The 22,727-nt window shown below is 45.2% G+C and overlaps 1 protein-coding gene across 1 annotated transcript in view; it reads right to left on the bottom strand.

The window, feature by feature from the left end:
* Nucleotides 1-10,267: 10,267 nt before the first annotated feature.
* RABGGTB (Rab geranylgeranyltransferase subunit beta) overlaps nucleotides 10,268-22,727 on the bottom strand; it is a 211,814-nt gene continuing 199,354 nt past the window's right edge. Inside the window, exon 9 of the mRNA XM_086953884.1 lies at nucleotides 10,268-11,708. Within this exon, the coding sequence (XP_086810010.1) occupies nucleotides 11,568-11,708 (141 nt within the window). The 3' untranslated portion in view covers nucleotides 10,268-11,567. The remainder of the gene's footprint in view (nucleotides 11,709-22,727) is intronic.

Genomic DNA, 22,727 nt, shown 5'->3' with positions numbered 1-22,727 from the left:
GCAGACCCCGGATCAATGCCCCCTATTCCCAATGCCCTTTGAAGGCATATCCTGCACAGTTTGAGAAAGGATCCCTATGCTAATATATCATGTACCCATGTTGCGAGATCGAGTAATGGCAACAGTTTGCTTCAGTTGTATCACCTGCATGTTCGGGCAGGTGTTTGAAATTGGTAAAAATGCTGGTATGTTCATGCTATCAATCCTTTTCCTCCTACAGGTCATTGTAGGGCTGTCGCCCCGTCTTCCAAATGAATAACCAAATAGAATTTGTTAAAAATAAAAAATAAAACATATCTCTGGTATTCCTAGTGTTCTTGAGTGTGCCTATGCTTGGTGAAAGAGGGTTCGAGGTCCACTAAATATTGATGTTATAGCTCACAGTATTGATTGTTACCTAGAATGCATCTCATTCAAAGAGTCCTTGGTGGGTCCAATTGACTTTCTTATTATGGTTGGCACACTGGCAAAGTCCTTGGGGTGTAAGGGGTCGAAAAAGCTTAAAACCAGGCTGTAATGTTGAAAAACAATCCAGTAAACATATGACTATCGCGCCAGGACAACCATTTTCTGGACAGTGGATATCATGTCATGCATGCACACAATTTGCACAAAAAATACAACAATTTTGTGAGGGCCAGCAATGTAAAATAAATTGCCAAGAATTGGCATCAATTAACAAGGGCCAGTATGTTAACGAGAACAGGGCAATGAACATTACATGTATGCCTTCAAGATGTCTAATTCTAGACTCTAGATGTCAGTGTTGATCCCTACAGGTCAGGTGATGCATCAATTTTCTCCACACACCTAGGACTGTGCACCGGCTGTGAGAACTTAACACTGAAACCAAGATATTTTGGTTCTAAAGCTAATGTTCCAAATTTGTCCATGCAGTCGAGCGGATGCGTCGAGCTTCTCACACTGCAGCCGGGAAGATGCAGAGGTTAGGATGCTTTGGTACTGAAGGCGATGCTCTGGCTCAGAGTGTGATGTACCGGTTCTTGTTCTTGCTATAGTGGCGATGCATCAGTTCTGCTTCATGCAAGAGAGGATGCATTGGTTCCACTGGAACAAGCACCTGCATCCACTACCAGTGGACCAGGCACAGGAGTAGGAGGTCAGACTTTGATATCCCAGAGTCTCAAAATTGGAAGCAAGCCCTTGGGAGATCACTCTGGGTTCAAGAAAGAGTTCAGTTTTTCCTCAGCAGGGGCAGAGGGAAACAGGCAGAAGGGTAGCACAACAGAAAAGCAGTTCTTCCAAAGAAGCAGATTTGCAGTCCTTAGAGCAACACAGCAGTCCTCCTTACTGGCAGGGTTTCTTGACAGATCCAGAAGTGTCTGATTTGCTGGGGTCAGAGACCAAGTACTTATAGCCAGTTGTACCTCTGAAGTTGAGGGGACTTCAAAGAGGGGCTCTGAAGTGCACAGAAATCCTGACCCAAGACTCACTACTGGGGGGTAATCAACTGTTCATTCAGGTGTGTCAGCTCCTTCCTCCCATCCTGTCCAGGAAGAGCCACCATCAGGATGCAGACGGGCACTAAGTCACACTTATCCTTCTTTTATGTGGGGCTGTCTAGAAGGAATGCACAAAGTCCAGTTGTCACCCACCCCAGACGTGTATTGGAGACAGGCTGCAGGGACACAGAGCTTTAGGAGCAGAGAAATGCCATCTTTCTAAAAGTAATGGAAAGACTCCTGAACAATCCCAAACACTCACTGCCAGTCAGGGATTATGAGCCTATATCCATCCTTTCCTTTCTCACTATGCCATTACAGTTTGGACCCAGCCATATGCAAATCAGTCTTGACAGTTCCCCATGGGAACAGTCCAGCTGGAACTGATCAGCCAGGTCCAGTTTCAGGGTATACCCTCATCAGCCAGAGTAGCTTGAATCCATCAACATGGCAAGCATGGGACCAACATCTGGCATACTCATCCCACTCGAGGTGACAAATGCAAAAACTGATGGACCGAATGATAAAGAATGTAGTCAAACATTCACCCGCAGTCAGAACCCGCATTCAGAGATTTGGGCCTATATCCATTGTTTTATTGCTCACCATGCAATTCCAGTTTGGACTCCGTCTTATGCAAATCAGTCTTGACCATGCTCCCCACGGGAACAGTTCAGCACAAAATGAGATGGATTTAGGCCTAGATCTCTGTACTGGAGGTGAGTGTTTGACATTGTTTGGCATTCCGTCCATCAATTGTTCTTTTTGCATCTTTCTAAAAGTGGTATTTCTAAAATAGTAATGTTAAATTCAACTTTGCCAGGAAGGAGGATTTATCATTATCATTTTAATGATATTAATCATGACACAGCTACTCCTTCTCAATCAGGAATTACAGCTTAGAATTAAATAAGGAATTCCCAATGTTAACCGAGGAGAGGGGTAGACCTCCCACTACATTCACAACTTTAAAGTACAGACCCTACCTTTTAGTTACACAGCACCTTGCCCTATGGGCTACCTACGGCCTATCTTAGGGGTGACTTATATGCAATAAAATGAGAGTTTAATGCTTGGCAATGGGTTTTAAATGCAAAGTCGATATGGCACTGTAAAGTGCGCACACACAGGCTCTGCAGTAGCAGGCCTGAGACATGTTTTAAAGGGTTAACTGTGTAGGTGGCACAATCAGTGCTTCAGGCCCAGGAGTAACATTTTAATTTACAGGCGCTGGGCACAGGTAGTGAACTCCACTAGGTATCTACAGATAAATTAAATATATAAATTGTGGATAAGTCAATTAAACCATGTTTAAGGAAGTAACAAATATATTTTAGCACCGGTTAGCAGTAGCTAAGAGCTCAGAAACCGAAGGCCGACAAAAATAATACAGCAAAAGTGGAGGTAAGCAGGTAAGCAGGCAAAAAGGTTTGGGGGAAGACCACCCTAAGCCTGTCATGTTGAACAGTTACTATTAACATTGTCTGCACTAGGATAGGACTTTTGATTTCAAGATAAATCTTTAAAACATATCTCTGGGGGCGTGGCTTGGAGAGCCATCATGGTGGACGCAGCCTAATCTGGCTCTGCGCGTCCACGCCATAATCCTATCGAAATCCTGCCTAAATCCTGGCCAGGAGTCCTCAATCAGTGAGGCTGGCGTTCCGGCTGTGTAGGGAGCCTTATTTACGATTGCTAGCCGCTACCGAGCTGTGTGCTGAGTGGTAACCGGCAAGGGGAACACCAGCGCGGTGCCGACCCAATCTCCCTCCCAGCCGCACTACAAAGTCACCGCGGTGGAGCTCGAGGCCGGGACCTGGCCCAGATGTAACTGTTCCAGCGGGGAGGAGGATCGCCTGACACCAGGTGCCCCAGCATGCAAGGAGCCAGTGACACCTTTAAGGGCCCCTGGCCGACCGATCCCTGCACAGGTCAGACGTGCTGCCTACTCTTGTAGCTACTGTGGGGGGAGTGGGGTACCTGGACGACAGTGTTTGCGGCCCTGCTGCTACCTAAAAGAGAGATGTGACCTTGGCCTACCTGTGTCCCTCTGTGTGATGCACCCAGGTCGGGGATGGTCATAGGGAGGGTCCTAACAGGACAATATTTACTGTGGTGAGGCCTACTCCGTGGAACGCATCAACGCCGAGGCTCGCAACACTGCTTTGCTTGTGGCACTTCTGCGGGTTGTCATTGCCTGGTGCGACTGTCGTGGCACATACATACGAGGTGGTGTTACTTATCGCCGGCCAGAGCCCATTGCTGGAAGTGTGAGTGTGCGGTGGATAGTTTCTGGCAGATCGTACCCTGTCGGGCCGGTGGCCCTCACTCTTACGAAGCATCACTCCTGAGGCCTCTGGTGAATGCAATCCACAACCCAAAAGACTTTCTACTGCAACCTCCTCCAAGATGGGTAGAGACAAACCCAGCACAGCGGGCCGCAAACAGGGTACCCTGTACCAGTTCACCACACCCACTGGAGGCTCCACGAATTGCGAGGGGGCGAGCTAGACACCTGACAACGCGGCCTTCCTAGCGGTGATAAACAATGACAAAGACATGCTGGATTCCAAGATTGGTGCGGTGGGGTCGGAGGTCTCTTTCTTGCGCCAGGATCTCCGTAAGGCTGTTGATCACATCAGAGGCAGAGACGAGGGTCTTGACAGTAGAAGACGCAGTTTCCACCCTCCAGAACAACGTTACCAAACTTACTGTTGTGTGTCGCAGGAGCTGGCCTCCAGAGTGGAGGATGCTGAGGGTTGGTGAGACGCAACAATTTACGCTTTGTGGGCCTGCCGGAGGGGTGTGAGGGCGCCCGAATGACCCACTTCGTCACTCGGTGGCTAACCGACCTCATGCCAAGTGACCAGCTGTCCTTGTCCATTGTGGTGGAACATACCACCGGGCCCTGACTCAAAAACCTCCCCTGGAGAAAATCTCAAACCGGTTATCGCCAAAATACTGAACTATGCTGACCGGGATGCAATCTTGCATTATGCCAGGACACACAAAGACAGCATTAAACACGAGTCTCAGTCCATCATGGTGTTCCCGGATTATACGAGCTTGGTCCAGCAGCAACGGCAGTCCTTCTCAGCTGCGAAACACAAGTTGCACGATATGAACTTGCAATATATGCTTTTATATCCGGCCCGAATTAGAGTGATCTTCAACTCAAAGTAATTTTTCTTTGACACCCCAGAGGCCGTCTTTGCCTGGGCAGAAAAACGCCCCCAAATCCGGCCAGGTTCACCGCCGATACTGGACTCAGACTCACCACGCGGCTCACGGTGTAATAGGTCTCAGAGGACCAAATCCAAGAGACAACATGGTTCCGGATCAGACAGGCAATCCACGAGTCCAGAGCGACTCCCCTGAACTTGTCGATACACCACTGGCAGCCAACCGCAAGCTGACCTTGATCGATGTTCGCTAAACTTGTCCATATGTATTTCCCTCTGAGTGGGTGTGGATGCTAGGCCATGGGACTGCCAGGCCACCCCTGTTCTCATGTTCTCTGGGTGGGTAGGGTGCCTTTGGTGTGCGGACTCAGGTCTGCCCTGTTGGGAGCCTGGTGTGCCTATTACCGCGACAGATACTCCTAGTTTGTGGCAGTGTCGGGTGTGTGTGTGTGTGTGTGTGTGGTGTGTGTGTGTGTGTGTGTGTGTGTGTGTGTGTGTGTGTGGAGGGGGGGGGAGAACTTTAGGGGAAAGTACTTTTTGGTTATTGTTTTTATATTATATGCAGACAGGCTATTTAGATCTCGATCTCTTCAATGCTATTCTTTTTGAGATGAAGGATAATAATGCGAGGTGATGCAACTCCTCTTGGGGACCTTACTGTGGTTTTGTGGAACGTCCAGGACCTCATGAAGAAAGTAAAATGGGATGCTGTTTTGTGCCAAGCTAAGAGGTATGGGTCTGATATCCTACTCTAGCAAGAAACCCACCTCCTAGGCACCAACGCCCCATGTCTAGCCCGCTTTAGTTTTCATCATATTTATCATGCAGGTTTAACTAGGGGTTCCCGGGGTGGCCATTTTAATACAACATGTAGCGCTCAGGACAGATCCCGTCACGGGTACGCTATATGGTGAACAGATTACTATAGGCAGCATATAAACCCCCCCCCCCAACTAGGGATGGCATTCATTGATAAGATCTCTGGAGTCTGGGGAGACTTGCCAGAGGGTTTGACCCTTCTGGGGGGCAACTGGAATGATACAATGGAGCCAATAGATTGGCAACGCAATTTTGATTGCCAACCATTACTAGGTCCCACTAAATTGAGTACACTGGTTTCCACCCTGGCTTTGGCAGACATATGGCGAGAATATCAGCCCACAGAAGACAGCTACACGCAGTCCATGGGTCACAATCGACTAGATTACTTCATCCCTTGCCTATTTCTTCATAGATTCTCACAGATAACTCATCATCCCTGAGGGATCTCGGATCACTCCCCAGTCACACTACAAATTCACACATGCTCTTGCGAACCCCTCTTTTGCTGGTGCATGTCTTCTTGGCATCTCTGGTATCCTGACTATCAAGATATGCTCTGCACGGCGATTACCACGTATCTAGACTCCAATGGCCCCTCCGCCCCATCCAGATATATCTTGTGGGAAGCCTACTGTTCGGGGTGCCGAAATTAGCTATCACACTAAAGATGGCCCTAGCACTACAGCTTAATCAAGACTCTAGCCCTACTGTCCGGCACAACCTGCTGCAGGCACAACAAGAGCTGCAGCAATATTTAAAGGGAGAGGCCAAGTAAATTTGGGAAGCGTCACAACATTGCATTTATCAATGGGGGACAAATCGAGTAGAATGTTCCACCAGCTTTGCCAGGCTAATAAATCTCCGGCGATTGTCCCCAATATACGAGACGCGGCCGGGTCTTTATGCATATCACCAGAGGGCGTGGCCAGGGCATTTGCACGACACTTCACAACCCTATATGCATGACACGAACAGATCTTTGCTAATCTAATTGCGGAATTCCTCACAGATATTCCATCGCGGAAGCCTCCTGACCACTTGCGTGCAGAATTGGAGGCCCCAATTACGGTGGACGAACTGACTGGCGCCCTCAATGCATTACACCCGGGGCGTGCCCCGGGTCCGCCGCCGTTCCCTATGGAATTCTTGCAGCCCAACATACAATTATTAGGCCCCCATTTATTGGCGACAATCTGGGAGGACGTGAAATTAACCATATTGCTTCAGGAGTGGCAACACATGCAAATAGTGTTATTCCTCAAGCCCGGTCGTCCTCCGGACGACCCGTCCTCTTACCGCCCCATTTCCCTCATTAACTTTGAGCCAAAATTGTTGGGGAAAGTCCGTGCTGATCGCTTACGAACATGCATCTCGGATTTGATCCATCCCAATCAATCGAGATTCATGCCCCAAAGGGCCACACGTCATAATATCCAGAGAGTACATAATGCTATGGCAGCAGCCCCAGCGCTAGGCCGACTGGCTGTCATGTGCTTGGCCGGTATTGACAAAGCTTTTGACTCACTAAGTTGGGACTACCTCTTTCAATTGCTCGAGGTCATACATTTTGGTCCCCGTTTCCTTGCATATGTACGCCTTCTCTATACCAACTTAACGGCATCAGTACGCATAGCCGGGCACTGCTCCCATCCCTTCCCTATCCAAAGAGGCACTAGACAGGGCTGCCCCCTGGCCCCACTATTGCTCGCCCTAGCGGTGGAGCCCTTAGCAGCATGGGTTAGAAGTGACCCAGTGCTCCGTGGCTTCGAATGGTCCCAGTCGCGATCGGACCGTATCGCATTATATGTGGACGATGTCCTATTTTTTATGACAGTTCTCTGGTCCCCGTATATTGGAAGTGTTTGGGGAGACTACCGGTCTACACACGAACCCAAATATTCATGCTGTTTCCAGTGTGCGGTCATCAAAGTCGTGAAGCTTGGGCATCGCAGCTATCCCGTGCGACAGATGGTTTCAAATAGCTCTGAATTTTCGTGTCACCATGCCCCAAAATCTCATGGGCGCACAATATCACTCCATTGCTAACGAGTCTCAATGGTCAAACTGAAATATGGTCCTCCCTTCTCTTAGCCTAATATGGGCGTTCGGCCATCTAGAAGATGGTGTCACTGCCCCGGATTCTAGATCGCTTCCAAAACCTCCCTTATCCTATTTTGTATTCTTGGTTCACACAGGTCACGCCATACAAAACAAATTCCTCTGGAACAGTGGGGTGTCAGGGTCAATCTATGTACATGTGCACAATTTACATACTGTGGGGGGATTGCTGCAGCAGACATTTACTCTTACTACGTGGCGTCCCATATACTCATGGTGAATGAATGGTGGTACAACTCCCCCACAGACCGGGCATATGCGATCGATCATGCGACAATGAAACGGACTCCCCTCCTTCACCTCCTATATAATACCACACGCCTGGATTTTATGCCTCCCACAGGTAAAGTCATGATACAGCTGTCAGATGGGTTGGAATAGGAAACGTATCCAGGCAATCCCACTTTGGCAGGGTACATAACTCTGCCCCGTGGCCACCTTGGAGGGGAGGGGGGTGGGGGGAGGGGTTACGGGGATGGGACCTAGTGGGAATATCAACCCTCGGTGATGTGATGCGAGGTACTACACTGAAATCCTTCCAGCAACTACAGGCGGAATATAACTTACACAAAACACAATTCTACAAAGTCCTGCAACTCCGTCATGCACTCACTCCCTTGATCCACACGCTGGAGACCCTTCCGGAATTCCACCCATTAGAAGGCCGCCTGCTTATGGGCAGTTTAGGCCTCCACATGACCAGGTAACTATACCAGATCCTGACGACCCACACACCGACAACGCTTGACAAGACTCGGCTGGCGTGGAAAGCCGACATCCACAATTTGACGAACGACGACTGGGCTGAAGCTCTCGCTAGCCCGCGGGGTGTGACGGTCTCTACACGATAACGCCTGATACAGTTTAAATATTTGCACCGGGCATACTATACCTGGACTAGACTCTAGCAGATGGGAGCTATCCAGTCCCCTACATGTCTGCGGTATGGCCGGGAGGCGGAGACATTCTTGCATACAGTTTGGAGTTGCACAGCGTTGCAACCCTTTTGGCGCAGAGATCGGTCCTGCCTAAACAAGGTACTTTTGTGGGTACTCCCACTCGACCTGCACTTTTTCCTTTTACACAGCACAGACGATATTGGGGGTAATAAGTACAAGTAACATTTACTGTTCTTAGCTCTCACTATCGCCAAGAGGGACATTGCACAACAGTGGAAAGGGAAATGGAAGACCGAACTAGATAGATGTATGGGGGGCCGAAATTGCAGCTTTAATAGCTCGTGATTGCCCAACTAAACATAGGAAAATTTGGACATGATGGGCGTCATATCAGGGAATCGAACCCCCCCCCCCCCCCCACCACCCGCAGACCCCGGATCAATGCCCCCTATTCCCAATGCCCTTTGAAGGCATATCCTGCACAGTTTGAGAAAGGATCCCTATGCTAATATATCATGTACCCACGTTGCGAGATCGAGTAATGGCAACAGTTTGCTTCAGTTGTATCACCTGCATGTTCGGGCAGGTGTTTGAAATTGGTAAAAATGCTGGTATGTTCATGCTATCAATCCTTTTCCTCCTACAGGTCATTGTAGGGCTGTCGCCCCGTCTTCCAAATGAATAACCAAATAGAATTTGTTAAAAATAAAAAATAAAACATATCTCTGGTATTCCTAGTGTTCTTGAGTGTGCCTATGCTTGGTGAAAGAGGGTTCGAGGTCCACTAAATATTGATGTTATAGCTCACAGTATTGATTGTTACCTAGAATGCATCTCATTCAAAGAGTCCTTAGTGGGTCCAATTGACTTTCTTATTATGGTTGGCACACTGGCAAAGTCCTTGGGGTGTAAGGGGTCGAAAAAGCTTAAAACCAGGTTGTAATGTTGAAAAACAATCCAGTAAACATATAATGACTATCGCGCCAGGACAACCATTTTCTGGACAGTGGATATCATGTCATGCATGCACACAATTTGCACAAAAAATACAACAATTTTGTGAGGGCCAGCAATGTAAAATAAATTGCCAAGAATTGGCATCAATTAACAAGGGCCAGTATGTTAACGAGAACAGGGCAATGAACATTACATGTATGCCTTCAAGATGTCTAATTCCCACCACCATGTGCCTTCAGTACATTAACAAGGGTGCAGGTATGCTTAGGTACCTGGGAGCCATTGGGAGGTCGCTGGGGGCTCTACTACATCCTCACAGTGGGAGGAACTTTGGCTCTTCTAGCAGCTCTTTTCTCTGGCAGAATTCAATTTTTTACATATTCTCTCCATGAAAAACCTATACATGCCAAAAGCAGAACTCAAAGGAAAGAGGAGAATACAAATCGAGTTCTTGCTAAACATACATGCTATTTTACCTTACAAGTTACAAAAAATATTCTTCCCCGGTAAACAACTCGGGAGATCCCAAACACAGCAAAAAGCTTTCCTTCAAATAAATGACACACTAAGTAAAACTGTCCGATTGTAATCGCAGGTATGCCACTTTTCTTTTTAGCACTAAAATGTTAAAATCAACAAGTTCAAATTATGCATCAGCAAATCCATTGCTTGATATTTCCCGCTTAGCTGTAGTAGGACTGTTGGAATTTGCATGAGGATAAAAGTACAGAAAATGTTCGTTTTGGCTCTTTAAACTATTCTACTGCTGTCAAAGGAATAGGTTGAAATACAAAACACTTACCTCTGAATAAAGCTTTCAAAAGTCTTTATCATATATCAGCTGGGCTTTTTATTTTGCCATGGACTTTCAAGTATTCAGTCCAAACATGAGTTTAATTTGTTATTCGTCACAATTCTGGAAAACTACACAAAGTATATTCATGTGAACCCCAGGACACTATTTTCTCTTAATGATTCGTTGCTGATGTCCAGTTTCATACGCTCCATGAAAGCAGCAACTGTAAGACACCAGGCACTGAGCAGCTGCACTGTAACACTGTATCATTATTCAGCACTTATAATCGTTCTAACTACTTGAGTTTGATGAGACCCAATCTCAATATTTCTTAGAATCAGACATTGCAGGTAACAGTTTGGAACTTATGGCCCCAGCAGCCTACCTTCAAAAAGACATTATTTACCCAATTAAGAGCCTCTTGACTAATTACACCTTATTCCAAAACTATGGATTTTTCGATAATGCACTGATAAGCAAGCCTTACAACTAGCAATCTTATTACCATGTGGAAGTAATCCATAATGCTATTATAGTAATACAACAATGTATACAGAACGTTCACACAAAATTGATGTGCATAATATCCTGGTAGAGACTGCGTAATCTTACTTATCAAGTGAATTCATGACAATTGCAACAACAACAAAAAACATTGCAGAGGACACGTGGAATTCATTTTGGTTATAGGTTTTCACATAATTGCAGGTGCTTCCGAAATTCTATTTTTAACAAGTGCTCAAATAATTGTTTAGAGTTCAAGATAGTGCCTGATATCGTTTGGAAGACTGTTTACTTTGTCACAAACATGCCGTCCACCTTGTTCCAAATGCATTATATCCTAGGGAACTTGTAATAAGGAGATATCACAGAGTAACCTGCTGGTAAACTATAAAATCAAGCTCTCAATCCTAGCTAAGACAGTTTAGGTGTACCAATGTTTGTTTTCTAGGAATAAACTCAGAGGGGTATCTGTTATACGGAACATATTTCTCTTGCACAAATACAAGTCAAGATTCAATTTAACTTCCAAAAACGAATACAAATTGGCTTTCTTTAATATTAGGCAAGATTTAGGTTAATGATGCTGAACATTATTGTACATTTTTGGAAATTCCAAAATCTGGTTTCGATGTATTCTTTAATATACAGCCATGATGTTTTAAATTAACACGTGAACACAACCCTAAAATTGGGCTGATAGTGCAATTACTCTTATGTTCCAGTATGCACCTGTTTTGTTTCATGGGAAACAAGTAGTCTGTTAAAAATAAACTATTCCCAAAAATAAAATCATAGAATAGCAATGTATTGTTTTCCAGTGAATAGTCTAGCTTCCAAGTTCTGGTTGAACGTTTATTTTTCGTAGAACATCCTCAGGCATGCAAAAAACAGGATTCACTGGTTTAACTCTTTCTTCTCCCAATAAAGAAAGTCCAGCAATTCCAAATAATGTGTGAAATGGATCCACCTGAAACACAAATAAAACATATTTAAACACTTTATTTTAATTCCTAAATTGTCTCACCGCCAACCCCATTAGTATCAAACAACTCCATAGCACATACTTCTCTCCCACAACTGCCCTTATCTCTTTGGATAAGATATTAGGGGAGAATACCAACAAACTATTTTCCCCAAAGTAGGATACTTATCTTTATTGTTATTTTAAGGGCTTCACAACAGAAGCTAACAAGATCGCAACAGAACACGCACAACATTTGTAGAAGAAAGAGGTAAGACATTACATAAAACTAATGAGGCATATTTGTGTTGTGTGCCAGTATAACCGTAGGGCATTTAAAAGATACATTTATAGTCAGCAGTGATTTAACAAATGTAAACAGTAGCAGTACCTTTGAAAGGCAGGTAAGATGTATATATATCCGTAGTTATAGTTTTTGTTTGGTTTGCTAATAACTTTTGTTTTATGAAGATTTGTCAAATGGTGCTAGTCTCATCCACCTCAGCACCTTCCTGTATAGTTTTGAGGTAATTCATCAAGAAGAGGCAGAAAAAAAGGGGGATTCCCAAACCCCATTTTCCAAATGCAATGTCCCAGAGGATCATCAGACATAACTACAGCTGAATGTAATGACATCAAATCAGGTAGAAACCTAGAGCTTTACTCAGAAATAATACTTTTTGTGGTTTGGTGTAAATTCACAGTAGTTTTTAAGAAATTAAGATTAAAAATGTACAAATATTTCAGGCTACTGAGGATCGGTGGACCCAAAAGATCAGGATTAGATCGGATTGGCTGCCATAACTACAACAAAGATATTGCAGCTGCCATTTTAGGACTTGGGGACTCAGTCCCAGTGTCATGAAAATGTATTAGAAAAAATATTTGACAAAAAAAGGCAGGATAGAGATACCCAAAACCCCAAATACTGCTTGGGGATAGGGTTGGAGGCAGCAGGGGGAACCTCCCAGGCCCAAAATCACGTATTCAATGGCACACTCATGACATGTTTAATGACTGCATTGATAACATCCCTAATGACATCTAAAATTACATCACTGTGCATGGCGAGGGCTTGAGTTCTAGATACTTCAGATAACTACAACTGGCTAATTTTGGTGTTTTTTTTTTTAGTTTAAAACATATATTTTTATCTCACAATTTCACATAACTATAACGCCTCTTTAACCTTTTTTTCAGTGAAAATATCCATATCCATATACATATATACACAAGCGGAGAATTGTGTGAACAGCATAAATGTGAATAATATGAACGTACATTTTACTGTACACATTGATAAGGCCACTACCAATTTTTTAGACATCCCAGTGTACATTAAGTAAGGTAAAATCGAAACTAGGCTGTGTAGAAAACCTACAGCAGGCAATACAGTACTATATGCAAAGAGTTTTCATCCGCAGCACACAATTGCTAGCATTCCTGACAGCGAATTCCTCCATATTTGGAGAGCATGTAGTTCGAAGAAAGATCTTGACTATCATCAGAAGGAAGCCAAAAATAGGTTCCTTGAACGAGGGTACAAAGCTAGTAAACTGGATGTAGCAATAAGGAAAGCTAACAATAAAGATAGGCAGGGGATCCTTAAATGCAATAGCGAAGGAACAGGCAAGAATGATAGGGACACTATAGCTACTACTGGTAATGATAACATACAGTGTAGACTTATTACCACCTTCAGTAAACAGGCTAAGAAAATCAAAACAATGGTCAATAAGCAATGACTGATTGTTCTTACTGATGCTATTTTGAAACAAACTCCCAGCCAAACCTACCTATACCTTTAGAAAAGCATACTCCATGCACAATGACCTCGTCATAACTAGTCCGGAGCTCGACAACCAAACATGCTGGTTGTCACCCAAAAGGGGCTTCTACAAGTGTAGCACTTGTCATGCTTGTAAACTTGGCACAAACACCACAACATACTGCACGGCATTCTCTAATACCAACATCGATGTGGAGGCTACTTTACCTGTAGAACAGAGTATGCCGTTTATGTACTGCAATGCAAATGTGGGTTGCGGTACGTAGGCAGTACAAAATTACAGATGTATATGTGTATACTACAGCACCTTCGTGCTATAGTTAATTCATTCCCAGCCTACCCAGTAGCAAAGCATTTTAAACTGTAACATGACAACAACCTCAACGGTCTTAAATATTTTGATATCTATGCGGTTCCAGCCACAAAAAGAGGGGGAAATAGAGAAAAAAGCTTCAACAATTAGAGTCAAGATATATTGTTAAGCTCAATACCAAGTCCCCTCAAGGTCTTAATATAGGAGAAGATCTGCACAATTACCAGTAACAGAACAACAACGACCTGTGATTATTCATTATATACTATTTTAGTTTACACCAAATGAATAAGTGATCTAGATGGCTAGATAATATTTAGTAGTACATATATACATTGTTTTTATATATGTATTTTTTAAGGGGGCTCCCTCAACATGACTTAATGTAATTGAAATATTCTAACACTAGGCGTTCTTTCGGCTTTGTATTTTATGCCACAAGATAATGTATTTACTTTATACATAGGAGTATTAGATTAGATCAGTTCGGTTTCCACATTTACAGTTTACTTCCACTTTAGACAAATGCACTGTTTGCACTTTTGCATCTATTTGCACAATCAAATTTGCACTATGGAATATTAATTGGAGGCAGTGAATACATTTAATACAATTTACAAGGTCTATATATGCAGCTATCAAAGCAATTTGCACAAGCAGTATTTGTACCAAACAATTATTTATATATTTATCAAAAAGCGAATTTTAAGCACATTGTCATTGTGCTTTTACAGTAGGGTACATCTATATAACTTTTTAGTAAGAAAAAAACGTTAAAAGAAATTTGGATGTCGTTTTTAGGTCTCAGCTATTATATCCTGCAGGGATTAATAGCCGAGTGTATAGAAGGCAAAACAAACTCTTGAAAAAGCACGGATAACGTGCAGTTCATGTGATGCACTCGTGTAAGACGCGTGTGCACAAACCCATCAGCCTCGGACCGCAATGGAATGCTGCCTCCCAAGCTGCTCCCCCGCCATCAAACTTCATTGCAATGCGCTCCCGCCCCACCCCCCCACAGCAATGCTAAGAGCTTGTTTTATCGCGATCCCTCTCACCAACTTCAAAAGGAACGCCGCTCCCCTGCCGAGAGTTTGTTAATCGAAATCTTTTTTCCGATACTAGACATAAGAGGTAAAAGAAGGACACCGAATCTGGCGTCCCTCTTGGACTCGAGAGACATCCTCTGATGCCTGATGCGTGTGTTGTTCATTGACATATCTACAAAGCACTTTCCTTTCTACCAGGGTGTCTCCACTGATTCCAAAACAGCATCATAGCTGCAGGATAAAAGGGCATCGTGTCTGTGCAGGAGGCAGCCAGCATCAGCTCTAATAGCAGTCACTGTCCCCTGTCAGCCGCCTCCATTTCCTATCCGTGGGAGTAAACTTCAATGATTCTAATAATATTCAGTAATAATACCTCCGCCGTTTCACACCTGAAAGTCGCTCGTCACTCAGACGAGGGTCTGTCTCAGGCGGGCTTATAATAACAAGCTATCCCCTAAAGGATAAGTGCCAGACCACAAAAAGTGTTTTAAATTCATAAGTACAATTGTATTCACTTCCCACTGTTTTCCTTTGTCTTGAAAATGTCTGTGAAAGCAGTTATAGCCACCTGCGAACGTGGTTAAACAGGGAGCGTTAAACACTTCCGAAATTTTGAGCACATTTCGGATGCCGCTCGAGATTCTCATTGAAGCAAAGTCACGTGGGTGAACATATGTGAGATCACAAAAAGTCAACACATTGCTAACATTATTGAATGGGCAACAGCATTGTTTCAACTCAGTGGAATACTGACTGCACGTTCTGCCCCTCTAACTTGGACACTGTACCATTGCAAAATGAGTAGCAACCTCATGGTTTCTGCAGAAACGTCTTCCAAGAGGATACAAGACAGTGCAGATAGAGGAGGATCAATTCGCGAAAAAAAAATCATTTATGTACACCCATACATGTTCTCCTATGCACAATGGTAAATTCTCGACTTTTTGGGAACTCACAGAATATGCCATTCACTCAAGAGCCATATTATAGCCCAGTCAGGAGCCACTGGAGGAAGTATACCACTAGAATAACTTTCTTCTGCATTGGATAAACTTTTGAACGGTCTTCCGTTTGAATTAGTTTTAGAAGTCGATTCATGAAGTGTTGATGCTTATTTTATTTATTTAATCTATTTTGAAAGGACTGGCTTCAAGTATATGTCCACTTCAGTGCACTAAACATTTTCAAAACCAAATAAGCTTCTCATGTGGGGTCAGCTGCAACAACGAGTCCATAAGCTGAAAGCACCTAGGGTCCAGCACCATCTTAGCCAATGTCTAGAGGCTCCACCACATTGCCTCGATCCTCGCGGCACATGGAAATTTGGGGGCCTTTCAGGGCTTACACTCTGGCTAGCCGCCCAACTGCCGACTCAAGTGGAACAGGGCATTGTTCTGGCCGGTGTGGGATAAATACTCTGCACACCACACAGCTATTTAGTTACCGCCTACAGAATTGCTTTCTTGAATGCATGTATGTGCCTGGATTAGATCGGTTGGTGGGAGGTATATGCGGCGGGCAGTTGGGGACAACCTATGTATGAAGCATACATGCCATCTGGACTACACCCTCACCCCCACACCCCCTCATCCTCACACCCCTCACCCTCACACACCCCCTCATTCTCACACGCCCTCACTCACACCCCCTCACTCACAACCCCTCTCACTCACCCTCACCCACCCTCAGCCTCACACCCCCTCACCATCACACCTCACCCTCACACACACCCTCACACCCCCCCTCACCCTCACCCCCCCTCACCCTCACCATCCCCATCACCCCCACGCCCCCTCACCCTCACCCCCACCCTCACCCCCCCCCTCACCCTCCCTCCCAACCACCCTCACACCCCCCTAACCCTCACACCCATCCTCACCCCCACACCCTCACACACCCCCTTACCCTTACACACCCTCTCAACCACCCTCACACACCCCCTCACCCTCACACCCCCTCACCCTCACATTCCCTCACACCCCCTCACCCTCACACCCACCCTCAAACCTCCTCTCACCCACCCTCACACACCCTCTCACCCACCCACCCTCACCCACCCTCACACACCTCTCACCCTCACCCCTCACACCCCCTCACCCCCTTCACCCTCACACAACCTCTCACCCTCACCAGCATAGCATAACAAAACACAGCATAACATAACATAACACAGCATAGCATAACACAGCATAGCATAACATAACACAGCATAACAAAACACAGCATAGCATAGCATAAAACACAGCATAGCATAACATAACAAAACACAGCATAGCATAACATAACAAAACACAGCATAGCATAACATAACAAAACACAGCATAGCATAACATAACAAAACATAGCATAGCATAACATAACAAAACATAGCATAACAAAACACAGCATAGCATAACAAAACACAGCATAGCATAACAAAACACAGCATAGCATAACAAAACACAGCATAGCATGACAAAACACAGCATAGCATGACAAAACACAGCATAGCATGACAAAACACAGCATAGCATGACAAAACACAGCATAGCATGACAAAACACAGCATAGCATGACAAAACACAGCATAGCATGACAAAACACAGCATAGCATAACAAAACACAGCATAGCATAACAAAACACAGCATAGCATAACAAAACACAGCATAGCATAACAAAACACAGCATAACAAAACACAGCATAGCATAACAAAACACAGCATAACAAAACACAGCATAGCATAACAAAACACAGCATAGCATAACAAAAAAAGCATAGGATAGCAAAACATAGGATAGCAAAACATAGCATAACAAAACAAAGCTTAGGATAGCAAAACATAGCATAACAAAACAAAAAATAGCATAGCAAAACAAAACATAGCAAAACAAAGCATAGCAAAACAACGCATAGCAAAACAACGCATAGCAAAACAACGCATAGCAAAACAACGCATAGCAAAACAACGCATAGCATAACAAAGCATAACATAAAACATAACATAAAACATAGCATAACATAAAACATAGCATAACATAAAACATAGCATAACATAAAACATAGCATAACATAAAACATAGCATAACAAAACACAACACAACACAGCATAACATGAAAAGATAGCATAACATAGCATAGCAAAGCATAGCATAACAAAGCATAGCATAACAAAGCATAGCATAACAAAGCATAGCATAACAAAGCATAGCATAACAAAGCATAGCATAACAAAGCATAGCAAAGCATAGCATAACAAAGCATAGCATAACAAAGCATAGCATAACAAAGCATAGCATAACAAAGCATAGCATAACAAAGCATAGCATAACAAAGCATAGCATAACAAAGCATAGCATAACAAAGCATAGCATAACAAAGCATAGCATAACAAAGCATAGCATAACAAAGCATAGCATAACAAAACATAGCATAACAAAACATAGCATAACAAAACATAGCATAACAAAACATAGCATAACAAAACATAGCATAACAAAACATAGCATAACAAAACATAGCATAACAAAACATAGCATAACAAAACATAGCATAACAAAACATAGCATAACAAAACATAGCATAACAAAACAAAACAAAGCATAGCATAGCATAGCAAAACAAAACAAAGCATAGCATAACAAAACATAGCATAACAAAACACAACAAAACATAGCATAGCATAGCAAAACATAGCATAACAAAACACAACATAGCATAGCATAGCATAACAAAACAAACCTTAGCATAGCATAGCACAACGAAACATAGATAGCATAAAAAAGTATAGTATAGCATAGCAAAGCATAGCATAATAAAACACAACAAAACATAGCATATGATAGGAAAACTAAACATAGCATAAGAAAACAAAGCATAGGATAGCAAAAAAAAAAACATAGCATAACAAAACATAACATAACAAATCATAGCAGAACAAAACAACACATAGCATAGAAAACAAAACATAATAGCATAGCAAAACATTGCATCCCAAAACACAACAAATAATAGCATAACAAAACTTAGCAAAACAAAACACAACAACACATAGCATAACAAAGCATAGCAGAGCAAAACATTGCATAGCATAACAAAACATAGCATAGCATAGCATAACAAAACACAGCATAGCAGAGCTATGCTAAAAACCAACACTGGTGCCATGAAACTAGGGCCCTGAAAGGGGATGACCTTAACCCTAGATATCAGTTCGCAGAACGGGGAGGATGGGTGGGTCGGTAAGGAATATATCACTAACTAATGTCTCTTACAAATATATCGTTACACAAGTAGTAACTTGTGCATCTGAAACAGACGCGTTAGTGATAGATTCCTTACCTTAGAATAGATACCCCAGCAATACCAACAATAATCACACCAGAAAGTCCTGCAGGACGGAACGACCAAAGAAGCCATCCCTCCGGACTTGACTGTCCAATAATGTCGTGCAAACGTGTGCTGCGAGGCCCACGTAGCCGCCTGGCAAATGTCCTGCAAGGGCACACCTCGGCCCAAGGCAGTTGTAGACGCTGTGGCTCGAGTGGAATGAGCCCTCAGCCCCACAGGGGGTTCCTTCTTTGCCAAGGAGTAACTCGCCTAGATACACAAGATGATCCACTTGTGCACCGCTTTCCCCTTCTTAGCGCCCACGTAACCAACAAAGAGTTGGTCATCCACCTGGAACTGGCGTGTGTGTGTGTGTGTGTGATCCAAATAAAATGAGAGCGCACGTTTTGGGACCAGACGGTGGCGCCTCTTCCTCTCTCGAGAGGTGCGGAGGCGGAAAGAAGGTGGGCAGGGTGATAGATTGCCCAATGTGGAAGGCCGTGACTACCTTGGCTAGGAAAGAGGACCTTGTCCGCAACACAACCTTGTCCAGATGGACCGAAAGGAAAGGAAGTTTCCAGGATAGAGCCTGGAGCTCACTCACTCTCCTGGCAGAGGTGATGGCTACCAGGAAGGCAGTCTTCAAAGTAAGAAGGCGAAGAGGACAGTTGTGGAGAGGCTCGAAGGGAGCGCACATCAGAAATGTAAGAACCAAGTTCAAGTCCCACTGAGGCATCACAAAGGGCACAGGAGGGTACGTATGCGTGATGCCTTTCAGGAAGCTATTAACGATAGGGGACTTGAACAAAGAAGGTTGTGTCATGATTTGCCACAGGGCACCTGCTACACTACATCTCCCAGAATGCAAACTAGGAGGGAGGAGTTGAGGGTATATCCCACCGCCGAACACCGGGGCGCGCTGTACATGATTGCTATTCCGAACCTTGTTTGTTCTCGTACTGGTTCCGTGTCAAGGAGCCTGTTTGTTTGGAATTGAGAGTTGGAGTTTGTTACCGGAGGAGAAGTGCCAGCGAATAAGCCTTTTGGATTTGTGTTCTTCCCGTTTGCAGCTGGAAAAGGAGTGGCGAGTTATCATCTGCAACGCGTCCCATTTCGAAAATAAGCCTACATCGAACTTCCTTGGTATTCGCCCTTCTCGCGTGCGGCTGCCGCGAGGAAGGGATTGTTGTGACGTGTACCTATCCAGAAACGTCGGGAGTTCAGTGTACTTTGTGTTGGACCAGGAAACGGAGCATTGTTAGTTTACTCTCCAAAAACGCTAGCGGCTGCAGTGGGGAAGGGAGGAGAGCTGTCCCCCGTTCGGACCTTGTTTCCTATGCCGGTAAGCCTCGGAAGAGGAGAACTTGTTCCGGATAACAAACCTGATTTTTGCTATTAGTGTTCCGCTTAGTTGGGCCCAGCTAGGAATACTTTGTATATATTTTGATATCCGCTTTTTGGAAGAACGAGTATCGTTCAACAGACAATAAGAAATCCTTCAGTTTCCAGTGGATTATTGTTTACTCCATATTAGTAACGACTTGGGTTACTGAAGAGTGTCATTTATTTTACGTTTCGAAGGGAAGGGCTTTGAGGTATGTTCCTGGTTGTCTGCATGCTTGATATTACATTCTGAGTGCATGTGGGCCATTTGTAATAAATGATCTGTCTTGTAGGAAGCACTGCTGTTGGAAAGTACTGAAGACAGAGAGGAAGGGCTCACCTCTTGATTTGTGGTAGGTAGAGATCTATTAGCGAGAATGAAATGAGAGTAGTAAGGATAACTTGCTTTAATCCTTTCCTTTTGTCTTTCAGCTATCCCTTCCATTCCAGTCACTTCCCTTACCATTCCCTCGCTTGATTACTTCTACGCTCTGTGTGTTTTGCTAGCCAGAGTGTGGGGAAATCAGGAGGTGGACCCCTTTCAGCATCACCCTGATCCCGAGGAGGAGCGAGCCGTGACAGGTTGATCAGGCAGCCTCAAAAAGGCTGAAAGAGCAGAAAGGTAGCCCTTGATAGTGCCCAGAGCAGAGCCCTGCCGGGCAAGAGAAAGAAGAAAGAGAAGAACCTCAGAAAGGGGGGGGATTGAGGGGATCCACAGCCTTTGCTGTGCACCATGCCACAAATCTGTTCCACCTGCAGGCGTATACCGACTTTGTGGAGGGACGCCTGGCTGCCAGAATGATGTTACAAACTTCAGGAGGCAAGTCAAATGGCGTCAACTGTCGCCGCTCAATCTCCAAGCATGGAGGTGGAGACTGGACAGGTTCGGGTGGAGGACCGTCCCCTGCTGCTGCGACAGAAGGTCCTCCTGAAGAGGCAGACGAACCGGGGGATCGACTGACATACTGAGTAGCTTGGGATACCAGTACCTTCGAGCCCAGTCCGGAGCCACAAGGATGACTTGTGCCCGGTCGCGCCTGATCTTCAGCACTCTGGGCAGAAGTGGTATAGGCGGAAAGGCGTACAACAGACCGCAACTCCACTCGCGACGAAAAGCGTCTCCGAGCGAGTGCCGCCTTGGAAATTCCAATGCGCAGAACTGATGACATTGTGCTTTCTCTTTGGTGGCGAATAGATCTAACCAAGGCTCTCCCCACTGCAGAAAGAGACCTTGCGCCACGTCAGAGTTCAGACGCCATTCGTGATCCATCATGCACCGGCGGCTGAGTTCGTCCGCCCTGGCATTCAGAGAACCTGACAGGTGTTGAAACACCAGAGTCACGCCCTGATGTTCCAGCCATTGCCAGGGGAGCAGAGCCTCATGGAAGAGGGTCCACGACCCCACCCCGCCCTGTTTGTTGCAGTACCACATGGCGGTGGTGTTTTCCGTGAACACCTGCACTACACTCCCCCGGACAGAGGGGAGGAATGCCTATGGTGCTAGACGAATCGCCCGAAGCTCCAAAAGGTTGATATGGAGCCGGGACTTCGCAGGAGACCAAAGGCCTCTGATCTCCGCCTCTCCCATGTGGCCTCCAAAGCCCTGGAGGGACGCGTCCATCACAACTACGTGCTCCTGTTGGGGAAGGGAGAGGGATCTGCCGCTGACCCAATCGCGGTCCGTGAGCCACCACTGCAGCTGTCTCGCAGTGCCCTCCGAGATCAGGACATGGTCGGACAGGTTGCCCTGATGCTGGGCCCACTGAAACTTCAGGTCCCACTGCAGAGCCCGCATCCGCCACCAGGCGTGATGCACCAGAAGGATGCAGGAAGCCATCAGCCCCTGAAGCCGCAGCGTCAACCTGACCGAAGCCCGGGATAAAGGCTGGAAGATTGGAATCAGAGCCTGTATATCCCGAACCCGCTGCTCTGATGTGTAAACCTGAAACTGCACCGAGTCGAGAACCGCTCCGATGAAAAGGAGCTTCTGAGAGGGACACAGGTGTGACTTAGGCCTATTGATGGAGAACCCCAGCTGGTGCAAGAGGTCTGCCGTTGTCTGGAGGTGGTTGATGACTGTCTGGGGCAAGCCCGCCTTCAACAACCAGTCGTCGAGGTAGGGGAAGACTGAGACCCCTAACCGGCGCAGATGAGCGGCAACCACCGCCATCACCTTCGTGAACA

The sequence above is a fragment of the Lissotriton vulgaris genome, chromosome 1_1 (genome assembly GCF_964263255.1).
Source record: "Lissotriton vulgaris chromosome 1_1, aLisVul1.2, whole genome shotgun sequence".
In the NCBI taxonomy this organism is placed as follows: Eukaryota; Metazoa; Chordata; class Amphibia; order Caudata; family Salamandridae; genus Lissotriton; species Lissotriton vulgaris.
The sequence above is the reverse complement of the archived record's forward strand: the minus strand, read 5'-3'. Positions and strand labels throughout refer to the sequence as shown.